At 52.6% G+C, this 13,394-nt stretch overlaps 3 protein-coding genes across 3 annotated transcripts; 2 read left to right on the forward strand and 1 right to left on the reverse strand.

The window, feature by feature from the left end:
* Nucleotides 1-598: 598 nt before the first annotated feature.
* ATG4 (Cysteine protease atg4) lies at nt 599-3,850 on the reverse strand (the record flags this gene model as incomplete). Its single annotated transcript, XM_036771869.1, has 5 exons — nt 599-1,366; nt 1,426-2,163; nt 2,216-2,429; nt 2,482-2,671; nt 2,722-3,850. The coding sequence occupies 5 exons, from the start codon at nt 3,848-3,850 to the stop codon at nt 599-601; spliced, it is 3,039 nt and encodes a 1,012-aa protein (XP_036626490.1).
* Nucleotides 3,851-4,896: 1,046 nt separating this feature from the next.
* Nucleotides 4,897-9,185, forward strand: MAD1 (coiled-coil domain-containing protein mad1; the record flags this gene model as incomplete). The annotated part of the gene is made up of 8 exons (XM_036771870.1): nt 4,897-5,242; nt 5,309-6,044; nt 6,703-6,818; nt 6,882-7,126; nt 7,182-7,720; nt 7,772-8,054; nt 8,111-8,366; nt 8,446-9,185. The coding sequence occupies 8 exons, from the start codon at nt 4,897-4,899 to the stop codon at nt 9,183-9,185; spliced, it is 3,261 nt and encodes a 1,086-aa protein (XP_036626491.1).
* Nucleotides 9,186-9,821: 636 nt separating this feature from the next.
* On the forward strand, nt 9,822-12,757 carry PC9H_002229 (uncharacterized protein; the record flags this gene model as incomplete). Its single annotated transcript, XM_036771871.1, has 5 exons — nt 9,822-10,268; nt 10,320-10,456; nt 10,509-10,647; nt 10,698-10,766; nt 10,823-12,757. The coding sequence occupies 5 exons, from the start codon at nt 9,822-9,824 to the stop codon at nt 12,755-12,757; spliced, it is 2,727 nt and encodes a 908-aa protein (XP_036626492.1).
* Between the last annotated feature and the right edge of the window lie 637 nt (nt 12,758-13,394).

The raw sequence follows: 13,394 nt of genomic DNA on the forward strand, positions 1-13,394 counted from the left end.
AAGCCCTCCGGGGACAAGATCTTTTCCTCAGTGAGATGCGCTTCCACAGCGGAAAGTTGATCGCACAACGAGGCTACCGAAGGTCAGGCGTATGTTTCTCGCCACTGTTCCACGGCGGTGATGGTGGAAATAGGGCAGCGTTATCTAACAGGATGGCGCCCCTTCAACATCAAGTTATGTAGGTTACAATGAAAGGGAGATGCTGCCAAGAGCTTGACTATTGGGCTCGCCAGTACGCCCGTGGCATATATAACAAAAGTCGATGGGTATCTCTGTTCGCTTGCAATAATCTACTGAACCTGCTACATATTCATACACATGTTGAAGTGAGTCGGGGAAAAGGTGTAGAAACCAGGCGAAACTACTCGCAGGGATAAAAGAATGCCTTGGTGCGTGTGGTGCGTAGACAAACAATATAGCTTAACGTAAAGTCCTAAATTGAACAACACACATGACTTGTTTGCATACACTGATCAAAAGTAGGTTGGAGTTTGAGGAATGTATACAGCAAGTCTTAAATGCGAGGAGAGTCTGGACGATATGTTAGCCTCCGATGTGAAAGGGCAGGGCTTTTCATGTACATACCAATGCGATTGCGTCAAGAATCAGTCACAATGCCCTTCACGCCTCCGCTTTGCGTCCTGCCACCGTCTCTAGCCCGAGCAGTATGCATCCGCTGAGGTTGAGGCTTTCGAATAGAATTCGTACGTGTGCGATCATCAGGCGGAGGAAGCTCATCAGGCGACCGCTGAGAGACGGGGAACGGGAGGGCTGCAGGCATTGGGATGGGAACAGGCACAGGGGTCTCCGCGCCCTTCTTACTCTTCTTCCTCTTTGACTTAGTAGCCACAATGGGGGGAGAAGGGTCGAATGCTGGCGGACTCCTACTTGGCCCGGGATCCGACGCAGGTACAGGCGATGCCGAGGACGCTCGAGGCAACGAAGCAGGCTGAGAAGGCGGGGGCGAAATCGGATCAACCCAATCATCCTCAATATCGTCACTGAACGCGCCTTCTTCTTTGACGTAGTCATTATCCCCCGCATCTTTATCGTCGGCCCACGCTAGCGGGCGATTAGGCAAGTCAAACTTGGAGTTCGGGCCGGGGGTGATAGGACCAACTGGATCGTCCTCAGTATCGATTTCCTCGCTTCGACCTCTATTACCGTGGTTTGCACTGGCGCTCGACGTAGATGGCGTGGCAGATCTCGTATCGAAGAACTTTTCTTCGCCTTCTTCATCTTCCCCCTCGGAGTCCATATCCATATCATCCGGCTCTGAAATTGACTCCAAACCCATCTCTGAATCAGAAGGCCAGGTAGGAGGCTCATCTTGGATAGAGAAGATAGTCCGGTAGTCCCTCGCAAGCTAGGTACGAGCATCGTCATAAGGAAGCGTCACGCAAAAAGACAAACGAGAGAGCATACCTCGCCAACCCTCCGCCGGAAATCTACCCAATCAGCTTCATCCTTGCACAGGAATCCAAGGAGCATGCTTGGGTCTAAACCACTGAGAGGCATCTTCCGTACCCGATCACAATGGAAGGTCTTGAGCTCTGCGTCCGAGTAGGCTGTAACGTAGTGTTGCTGCAGTGGGTCGAGCGACTCGCCACCGCTGCTGAGGAAAACGACATCGCTTTGATCCATCTCGGTGCTCACATCAGGGGACACAGGTTGACTGACGGAGGCCGCGCGAGTAGCACGGGGCGTCCTCGACGTCGACATTGAGGACTTCATAGGAGGTGAAGAAGAGGTCGAAGGAGCACCAGGATAACTTGAAGACGAAGACGAATGCGAATGGGAGGAAGATGAAGAGTATTGTTTCTGCAGCGGCGATGGCGACAGCGGAGCGTGATAGGAGAATGTCGAAGAGCCCGTACGCGAGGAGGAAGGGGACGCTGGGATGCGCGAGTGGCTGGGGTCGTTGTAGCTACTGGGGATTTGTCGTGATCTTCTGTCGCCGTGTTCACGCTCGCGGTCGGATTCACGGCCGGCATCCCATTCAAGGGCTTCATTAGGTTGAGGGGTTGGGCGAAGGGGTATGGCGGGTCGCGCATGGTGTGGATCAAGATAAAACAAACTATCAGCTTGAGACCCAACAAAATAGTATGAGGAGCTTGGTCGGCCGCCCGCGATACCGACAGATTGAGGAAATGTGTACAGAAACTAGTGATGATAAGATGTCGAGACTACGGTTTCAAGGAGTGACACCCCTTACCTTGATAGAATCATAATATATCGGATTAACACCGTCCAAGCCCAAACGTATGCCGACAAGAATGAGGACAGCACGATCTCCCCAGTTATTTCGGACGTGGCGTTTAGGCAGGGTTCCCGAATTCGAAGCAGCATAAACATCGGACTGAAAAACAACACCATCGACTCCAACGGAAACTCCTAGCGCAGCGTCAGGGAACGCAGAGGCCAGAGTCCTGCGAAGAAGGGAGATGAGGCAAGTGAAGTAAGGAGAGGAAAAACACCCACTTGATTGCTCCAGCAGCCGTGCTAGGGCCAAACCATTGACCGACATCTTTCCCAAGGTCCTTGCCAGCAAGTGCCATCCGATGTACGCTAAACGGTGCTTCAGGTGAAGGAGTATCAAAAAACCATGTTAATATCTGAACGTAGGTAGCGAAGTCGGCAGTAGCAACAGGATGTGGGGGTTTGCGCCAATCTGAGCGGTGGATTAGTTTATCATGGTTGTGGTGCAATTCAGAGACGAACCTCGGCTGAGATGGAGATGAAGGAGCGCATTTGCAAGCAAAGATTGGCCGGTACGCAACATACATCCCCAACCCGAGTCTGAGGTCCAGCCTTTCTCTCCTCTGCCTACCCACGCCCACACCTTCGAGGGCGGACTGCTGGGCTGGAAGGTCTCGACCGGTTGCTCGTTAGTCAAATCGCACAAGCGGACGTCTCTGATTGGCGTAAAATGGGATCGGTACGTGAGCCAGATCCGTGAAGTGAAGTCGGCGTAGAATACGGGCGGCCAGTTAGCTGACGGGTGTTTGACCCCTAAACTGCTTTGAGACTCGGTGGGAGATTGGATGGATGAAGTGGAGGAGCGCAGCGACGGCGATGAACCGCGTCTGCGGTCTGAAGAGCTGCGCGGAGGCGCGGATGCTGTAGAAGATGTCAGCGAATTAGGGATCGGCGGCGGCTCCCAACCAGGGTGCTGCACGCCAAGCAGCCAAATAGGATCGGGACACTCGTCGGGCGTCGCGTCGCTGTCCAGGATGTATCGCATCGCTTTCCCAACTAGATGCCCCCTCCCATACTTGGCCGCAGTTAGCAGCGCCGATCCCTTGTTCTTGGGAGACGAGCCTGCCGTCGACATGCTCTGGGTCTGGGATATGAGGGCAGGAAGCGAGAGATCGGTCGATGATGTGCTGAACGTGTGCGAGAACCAGCCTGAGAGTCGTGTGGGGAGGTCGCCAATGCGCGAGCCCGTCGAGGATGTGGAAGCGTAGAGCGAGACGCTCGGGTGGGTATCGGATGCAGTGCTGAGAGGTCTTTCTGAGCGAGTTCGTGGTCGGGGGACGTTGATGGGTTCGACGATGACTGGCTGCTCGTCGTTCGGCGTCGTGAGTTCGTCAATCTCCAAATCCTTGTCCTTCTCGCGCTCCCTCTCCTTGAAGGACAGAAACTTGGATTTGCCGCGCTCCGAGGTCGATATGGAGCTCCCGCTAGCAATGCTGCTGCCGCTGGGGCTTCCACTCACGCCTGGGTCTGTGACGGACTTGGATCTGTCCCTGTTGGCCTGTTTTTGCAGGAACTTGGGCAGTTTCGAAGCATGATGGGAAGAACCGGGGGTCGACGGCGTGGGCGACTGGCGAGAATGCTTACTTGACATTAGTCTTTGAGTCCAGGACCTGCTCGCTGCCCTCTGGCAACTTCCTCAACGAATTCGCCGGTTTACGTGAAGTGCGTTGTCGTGGAGAAGGTGGTGGTGGCGCTCAAGCCGTTTTCGGCGCTTCTCCTCCTCAGACACGGCCTCAAACACGGTCTTTTCTGGATTAGTGCGCTCTCCATGGTCCTGCGATTCCGGGGTTATACTGGCGCGAGCTAGGAGGACCGTAAATGTTTCCAATAGCAAGGCTGAGGCAAGATCGTGGCTCATCAGTACGCCCTTTGATGATATGAACGCCAGAACCCATCTCATTTATCACTTAGCACTCAGGCAGCACTGCTTCCGAAGGTTGTCTGTAGTGCTGTGTGACTTCAGGAACGTGTCAGACACATACAAGGCCTCACAGTACCGTCCCACCGCTTGATTCGGGCTGAGCAAGCCTGAGGAAAGGGCACCATCCCCTTCACGCCAGTGTGCACCGAATGCCACGGCGGGATTCTGCACAGCTCTCGATTCGTCTCCCTCCATGTGAGTGTCTGTTGCCTTAGCATCGTACACGTCCCATAGTTAACCATAGTGGTCAATCGCTTGACTGCACGTTCTCGATCAAAGCAGCCGTTGGATAGACAAGCGTCTACTCGCAAAATTGCAAGCCCCACACAAGCGAACTGGCAGCGCATTGCATGGGGGACCAGGTGTCCAAGCCGCCTTACGGCCAGCGCAACTCAATTTGGGAAATTCTATGGCAACGAAGGGTCAAACAACTTCTGGATTGATTTTACCTGGCTCCTGCAGTACGTGGAAACAATCTCCACCACTCGTCCTGGGATCCTCCCGATGCCCATGCAATAGTCGAGATCAAACCTCGGCGGAACCATAGAGTACAAACCCAGGTACTTCCCCTGCTTCTCCTATCCCCCGAATCGCGTGACTCCATGTCTTCTCTGATCCTCAGATGACTATGACAGTGGTATACAGCCCTCTTGTTCTTCCATCCCCATCATCGCCTCACTTCACATCGGGGAGCCCGTCTTGGCACAGCAAGAGCAATGTCTCCGGTCGTGGACCCCCCGTCAAGTTCTTCGTTCGAGGACGCGGCCCACGTTGTGACACCCTCACCGTACGACCGAGATACCACAGATATTGTGTGGAGCTGCCTCGCGGTTATCTTCTCTTGCACTTGGGCAGCCATTCATCCGAATGTTCCCCATTATGGTATTCGAGCATCCCGGTGGAAGATGTTGAGGAGACGTGTTCTCCTGATGTTGTGGGCAATCCTAGTGCCGGAGTTGATGGTTATGTGGGCGGTCCGCCAGTGGTTTGAAGCAGGCCAAGCTGTGGAAGCTTATCATACCAATGCAACCAGGACGATAATTGTGAACAAGTCAGCGAAAAGTGCGTAATACGAACGATGATTTTCTATTCGGCCAAAGGAGCTCATGTACGACCTACGTTTATTAGGCTCAAAGTGGACGATGATACACGGTTTCTTCCTCGTGATGGGAGGGTATTCATTGGCGGTCGATGGGAAAGAGGTGAACTCGCTTCGTGCTGAAGACCACTGGACAACGTCGAACCACCAACACTTCTGTATCTGCGTTCGTCGTCCATCTGATATTGCCCTCATTGCCTGGCCCACACCCCGAGTCGAAGAAATTCAAGACAAGAGCAAAGGCGATGCGCTTGCCAAATTGCTGATTTTGGGTCAAGTTGTCTGGTTTATCCTTCAACTCGTCGCTAGATTTTCATCCCATCTGGCCGTCACCGAGCTAGAAGTGGTAACACTCTCCTACGCTTCGATTAACGCACTGCTGTACTTCTTCTGGTGGGACAAACCACTTGATGTCCACGAACCCATCCTTATCGAAAGGAAGCCGCACGATACGCCCACATCGTCCCCTCACTACGATGATGATACTGACAACCCTCGGTGGGGTTTCGTCTGGGGGCAACTCATATTTCAACTTCACGCAATACTTAATGAAGAGCCGAGGAGCATGTCCCTCCACCCACTCGTCCTTGTCCACCTTGATCACTCTTCGAAAAGCGAGAAATACTCGCTTGCTTTCTGTGGTTTAGCTGGGAGCTTGTTCGGTGTCATCCATTGCATCGCCTGGCACTTCCACTTCCCTTCCACAGCGGAGAAGGTGATGTGGAGGGTCGCGTCAATACTGGTTACAGCCGTACCATTATTGTGGTACGTGATCATATCCGCCACCGTAATGTTGTTGAAGATGAAGACGACCTCTGAGATCTCGGGAGCCTCTCGGTGGGTTATCGTCTCGCTCGGGTCTCTTATCCGGTATATCGGTATGGGACTGGTCCCAGTGCTCTTGTATTCTTATTTCCTTGCTCGATTACTTCTGATCATTGAATCCTTTGTATCGCTCAGGAGTCTTTCACCTGAAGCTTTTCAAGTGGTTGCATGGACGACATTCATCCCTCATATTTGAGTTATTTTTTTGACTACTGATACTGTCAGCATCGTAGACAGTGTCTCTGTGTTTAAATGACTCTACGACAGGACAATATGAAGAGAGACCTCAGATAACGTGTCATCACTTAAGTCTGCCAAAGGTCGAGTGATTCACACCGGTCCTTCAGAAGGTTGATGAGGTGTCAGTCATGTTTTTGCTCAGATCAAGAGATGGTGCCCGATATGCTGTCTGACATGCTGATATGAGTTCAACTTGGGACAGTTGAGGACTCCTATCCCCTATCTCACGAATAGGGACACTTGCTTAATAAACTTAATCGAGGAAACACCCCTGAAATCTGCGTGTGTTACACGTGATGTGTCTGAGGAGTGCACCGTTAGAAGGCACTTCATTGCTTTACAATTACCACAACGGCAGGACAGGCTCGCCAATGAGCGACCCGTTCCGAACGCCATCAACCTCGAAATTAAATGGCTTGCCTTTTCGCTCTAGCGCAATCAAGCGCGACACTTTGGCGGCCGAACTAGAGAAAGGTCTGTCTTACAGTGGCACCGTCGAATGCTTACCCTTTCAATTGACGAATAAACGTCTTCCAGATCCCCAGCTTTCCACAGCAAAGCGACAGCAGCGCTCGCAGGCCCTGACTTCTAATATGGCCTATGCATCGCTTGAAAGGCAACTCGCTGCAGTGAAGACCACGAAGATGGAGTTGGAGACAAAGGTGCGCGAGAAGGACGTGCTGATTGAGCAGCTCGAACGCGATCGGAGGTTGTTCAGCGACCTCGAAAAGAAGGAGAGGGAGGAGAAGGAGAGAGAACGCACTGAGCATGACGAAGAGAGGGTGCGCGCATTTTGTACAACTTTATTGACACGATTTCTAATATATTCTCTCGTAGAGTAGGACAGAAGCAGAGCTACGCTCACTACGCACTATGCTCAACGACCTCCGGGAGGAACACGCAGACACTGAAGATGCGCTGTCGAGCCTCTCAAGGTCTTCAAAGCACACCATCGCCTCGCAAGCGACATCGCTCTCGTCGCTCACGCGGCAGAACGCCATCCTCACCGCCTCGCTCGCCGAGTCCGAGCGCATTGCCGCGTCGCGTGCGCACGAGCTGATGGACCTGCAATCGGAGCTGGAAGCGCTGCGTGCGCTGAAGGAGCGCGTAGACAAGGGCGCGAAGGACGTGGAGCCGATGGCGGTGGTGCGGGACGAGCTGCATCGGCAGGCGGGGCACACGCGGAAGCTGGAGATGATGAACGAGCGGCTGAGTGCGGAGGTGCGGGGGCTGAGGGAGAGGCAGACGAGCGTCGAGGTGCTGCGAGAGGAGAAGCGGGCACTGGAGAGGAAGGTGGCGGGTCTGGAAGAGATGAGGGAAAAGGCGATTCGGCTGGAAGCGGAGGTGGAAGCTGTGAGACACGAGAGAGCTCAATGGTACAGTGCACTTCCGTGATATATTGACTGTACTAAGGACATCTTTCGTAGGGCTCATAACAGTTCTCAGTCACCGGTCTCTGTCTCTGTCACCTCGGCACTCACGGATCTCCGGCTCGCTCATGCGAGGCTTCTCGAAGAACACGGTGCAACTACTGCAACCCTCCGCGAACGCGACTCCCGAATAGGCGCTCTGACCCGTGAACTGGCTGAATCGCAGGAAGCCATCACGAGTCTCGAGAAGTCCATTCGTGTCTACGCGGCCAAGCTCGAACGCAGTGAGGGCAAGGCTCTACTAGCAGAGCGGCAAGTTGGATTTCTCGAAGCTATGTTGGTCAGTTTGCTGTGTCCATTCCTTTGTGTTTAGTAGTGAAGGGTGTTTGCTTATAGGCGAGCTATGACGCGGAAGCTGCGCATGACAACCAGCAGTCTACGATGATGGACGCAGACGAGGGGAGCAGTAGTATGTCCCGGCTGCGCGTGAAACAACTGGAGGAGATGGTGGATGAATACCGCAAGGCCAACGACAGGCTAATGAAATCCCTAGACGACATAGGCGTCGATCCCTTGAGTGGCGGGAAGGATATACAAGGGCTGAAGCAGGAGCTCTCCGAGGCTCAATCTGCGAGGGTAGCTCTGGAATCTGGTCAGCCCTCCCCTCTCTCGCTGATTTATGATTATTGGACCGCTTGATTTTTTAATACCACCCTCTTTGCATCGAATAGACCTCAAGGCGCGCCAAGAAGAGACGCAGGAACACCTTGCGCGGATCGACAAGCTCGAGCAAGAGCTCTTCGAGCTTTCTGGAGAAGTGGCTGGCGGGAGACATGTTCCGCCAGGCGTGCGGGTATTATCGATGAAGGATAACCCAGAGGAGAAGTGGTTTAATCTACGGCAGGAAGCTTTAGATCGACTACGCGGGGAGAACGAGGCCCTCATGGCGCGTCTCCGAGAACTTGAGGACCAACAACCCGCCCTACCATCTAACAATATGCCTCCTCCCTCCTCCAACACACTCAACACACCCAACACACCCAATGCCCCCGCCTCTGCCCCCGCGCACCTCGTCCCCCGGGAATCCTACGAACTCGCCCTCAGCAAAACTGCCGCCCTCGCCGCTGAGCTCACGCAGAAGGACACGCGTCTACGGCGCCTGCAGCAAGTCTTCGCGTCGAAGAGCGCCGAGTTCCGCGAGGCCATCGCGTCGATCCTCGGCGTGAAGCTCGCGTTCTACCCGAACGGGCAGGTGCGGGTGACGTCGATCTTTGATCTGAACGCGAGTTTTGTGTTTCAGCCAGAGCGGAAGGGGGGCGGAACGATGCAGCTTGTGGGGCAAGGGGAGAGCGTGTCGGAGGATCTGCTCGGCCTGATGCAGACGTGGATCGTAAAGGAGCAGTGCATCCCTGCTTTCGTGGCGCTCGTCACGCTTGATTGCTATGAGAAGGCGAAGGCCGGGGAGGTGTGATGCGGTGGTATTTCTTTGATTGGTATTTCTTTGATATTTTACTGTAATCATGTCGATCTGTGTTTCTGCTTATATTGCTTCTAAATCATAGTTCGCGCGAAGACGAAGCTCAATGTACGGTTGCAGACCCCATGGGGCAGCATCGCGCGATCCAGGGGTCACCATCTCCATACCCGGTAACTTCAGGCGACTCTCTTCTGCAGACCACCGAAGACCCGATGGACTGATGACTAACACGGAGCGACCAGCCAATAAACTCAGTCTACTTCGTCCCCAGGAACGAAATGAAAGCCATGTGCAAGATCCACCATGTATTCCACGATTCCCCATCCATTCCATTCCAGTACATGCCTCTTTGTTCGCACGTCAACGATTGGGCCATTGACATTCTAGGACGTGTGCGGGAGCAACGAGGCATCGAGGTATCGGTGCAATGTGTATCCGTAATTGATGCCATCAACTAAAGTATGGGGAGATTTTGGATTCTATCTGATTCCCACACAAGAACGTGTGCGGCGAAGCCGCCGTACAGCCGTAGCTGTCCAGATCAAAAGCCGTCAATCTTCTTTTTCCAAAGCAAGGCACTGCCTATGTCGTATACATCGACATGTCTCCGCTACTTGACGTTACTTCGCTATGTCTTCCCAGTCAACGACCTCCAATCGTTTCCGCAGAGTCAAGACTGTCTTCAACACATCGAGAGCAATTACTTCCCTTGGTAAGGATGGTGTCGCTTCTCCCAGGGAAGATGCAGTCGAATCATCGTGTGCGCCCTTGGCTAGACGAGTCATTGAGGACGGGTTTACCCCAATTCCAAGCAGTACTGAACCCTTCAGAGGATATGTCGCCGGTTCAAGCTCTCCCTCTCCCGCATTGGATAATATCGCATCGTCAAAAACATCGGTAGCTCTTATAGAGGATCCTCTCCTGGAGCTAGACGATCCTGTGAAACCCTCCGAAAAGTCACTGTCCGGTCCCTTCATCAAGGGTGCTCTGGCAGCGCTACGCGGCATTCTGAACGACATGAATTTACCAGGGGCCTCGGCCTGCCAGCTCATTATCAAGGCGGTAGAGACGTACGAGGTGCGAGTTCTCGCTCGAAAACCGTGCTATTTCTGACATGGCCATCTCCAGCTGGCAAAGTCGAATGTGAATATCCTTCATTCCTTGATTAGGGAATGTGGTCACGTCCCCAGTGTGCTTGAGGGTGTGAGGGAGAGAAGTTCGGAGCTATCAGATAAAGTGAAAGCTGCGCTCACACGCTGTGGCAGGTGCTTATCCCGATCCCCAACTTCGTTTTTGCGGTGACACCCCTACTACCAGTGGACTAGATGTTATTATACGTCCGCTCAAGGAAGATAAGAGCAAAGGACTTTTTCTAAAAGTTATAAATAGCTCTGAAGACGCTATCAGGCTGCAGACGGCATTTGATGGTGTTGGACGTCTGATCAGGGTATTTGTCGTGAGTAGCCCGCTGGCCTGCTTGTTTGTACCGATGCACACCCCTCCTAGTTCGAGATTACTATCGCCGGCTATTTTACTATTTCCAAAGTATTACGCTCCGCTGAAAACAAAGCCTTGGTACGCTGCTCACCAACCATGTCTCCTTGAATAGCTGCTCACGCCTCACAAACCAGGCTGACAACATCAAATCCCTACCCCGTGCAGGGGCGGCGTACAACAGCTATAATGTCATTAACAAAAAAAGAACCGTGTGTCTTGCCGGTACCAGGACAGCGATTCTTGAAGAAATCGCCCACTGGATAGGCGCGCATGATCAAAAGCCCATATACCTTCTTACTGGTCACGCTGGGTATGGAAAGTCGACAATTGCGCGGACGGTTGCAGAGGGCGCGGATAGGCTTCACTCACTTGGCGCTTCATTCTTTTTCTCCCGAGATGAAGATGATATGAAGGGTGGCAACAAATTCTTCAGCACTATTGCATATCAACTATGTCTCTTTAGCGAAATATTTGCCGGTGCGATAGGGAGCGCTCTACACTTTCTCAAAGTGTCGGATGCAGCGGACAAGGGCCCTGCTGTTCAACTTTGGGAGTTCATCATCAAGCCTCTCCAAACCCTTACCAGCCCACCACACCCCTTCGTGATCGTCATCGATGCCTTCGATGAGTGCGAAGAATATGAATCCTGGGAACCTGGAAATGGAACCTACCGCCTGGATATATGGAATGGATTGGCTACTCTTGTCGAAGAGTTGCCGTTCATCAAGGTTTTCCTTACTTCCCGACCACACCCACAGTTGTCGAAGCTTGGGAATGCTGATGATCGACTCTATCTCAACATCACCGTGCTGGCCGACTCCGACCCAGACATCAGACGCTACCTTCTACACTGGCTGGTGACGGTATCAGATTCTACGTCCCTCACATGGAAAGCAAGTGAATCAGAGATTTGCGCCCTGGAAGCAATGGCGGCCGGTCTTTTCATTGTCGCCGCTACAGCCGTCCGATTTATCTTAGACAGACGAAAGGTCATGCACCCATCGCGACGGATTCAGCTCCTCATGGCCGGTACCGTCTCCGGTCCGAGGACCAACAGACTTGAAACAATTGACCAAATGTATGACACCGTCCTTCGTCAGTCGCTGAGTATGGAAGACCCCGACGAGCTGCAGCTATTCAAGACCGTCATCGGCACCATCTTGGTTCACGAAAGGCCTATGTCGCGTGGCAAAATTGCGAGTCTCCTTGGCCTCGACATTAGCGTGGTACGGACCATGCTCGACCAGCTCCAGGCGGTAATACTCACAACGGACAGACCGCAATTCCACAAATCCTTTGTTGACTATATAACGAATGAAAGGCGGAGTGGCGAGCTCTGTATCAGCCGGTCTCAGGCACACACGAAGCTAACATTCCATTGCTTGCGTATCCTGGGTCAATGTTCTAGCCCAATACCTATTGTGTATTGTGCGCAAGATCACATCGAGACACATTATTCGAACGCTAACCTCACCGTCGTCGCGGAACTACTGCGGGCTCATATTTCTACGCTTGGAGGCCGTCCCAGCAAGGTATTCTGGATCAATCTCGCCACTTATTTGCAACTGTGGGACGTCGAGACAATATCTATTATGGTATTCTCCCATCTTTCTCGGAGTGGCCGCCCTAAACTGAAACCGTTCCAGGATATTGGTACGCGAGACCAGCAGTTGTCCTCAGACTTCAAGGAAGCGCTGGCAATCATCAAGATGGACCTTGAAAGCGACGAGGTCCTCCCGGAGCGAAGTCTGCGCCTCATGCTGACGTCCGATACATACAATTGCCTACAACATCTTTATCAGGAATACAAGATGCTAACTCCCTTGCAATATGCAAAGACTTTACTCTGGCACCTCACGACCAATGGAGTGTGGCGAGAACACTGGGTCCTCTTTGATACACATCACTGGGAGCGATTCGCGGTCAAGGACGGGGAAGAGACATGGACAATTGAGAAGGAGGTAGATGCATTTATGGACAATGTGGTCCTCGAGATATATGGTTTCGAGCCTTCGGACGAGGCGTTGTCCATTCTAAGGCAGCAGTTGATGAACACTCAAAAGTGCTGATACTGGTATATCAAGGGGTACGACAATGTTGTAATTCACGACTTATAGAACCCAGGTGTTCAAAACATCTGATGAGCTACAATGCGCAAGCTTCTGCCTACCAATCTATAAATTTCGTCGGCCCTCCCGCTGCAAAGGTCCATCACTGATATCCGAGAGAGCGTGTTGGATATGTGCTAATGATGCTGCCGTAAAGTTAATCCACTGTCCACCGTACACCCGTCCCAACCCATCAATATTTCATCCTCCTCCGGTCCATCAAAACACCGATGAAGGGCAAAAGCAACATGTAGGATATTTGCTTCGAATAGGGGCCCAAGCCCCTGCTTTAGCTTTTTCACCTCTCTTCTTTGTTCGTTCGTCCAATCAGGTGTTGCAATTATTTCCTCGATTCTGATTGTGACCTTCAAGTCAATGTGTTCCAAGACACCTCGTCCCCGGATTTGTTGAAGGACTTGCAGTATATTCTCGTAATCTCTAGGTTGAGGGTAACATACCTCTGATCCGAAGAGATATTTTTCAATGTTGATTGTGAGTCGTCGGAGGCGATCAGGAAATGGAAGGCGATCGACGCATACTCGGACCCAATTCATGAACCTGAAGTATGTGACGGGTCCGCACAAGTTAACCATGAAGT

The sequence above is a fragment of the Pleurotus ostreatus genome (genome assembly GCF_014466165.1).
Source record: "Pleurotus ostreatus strain PC9 chromosome Unknown scaffold_10, whole genome shotgun sequence".
In the NCBI taxonomy this organism is placed as follows: Eukaryota; Fungi; Basidiomycota; class Agaricomycetes; order Agaricales; family Pleurotaceae; genus Pleurotus; species Pleurotus ostreatus.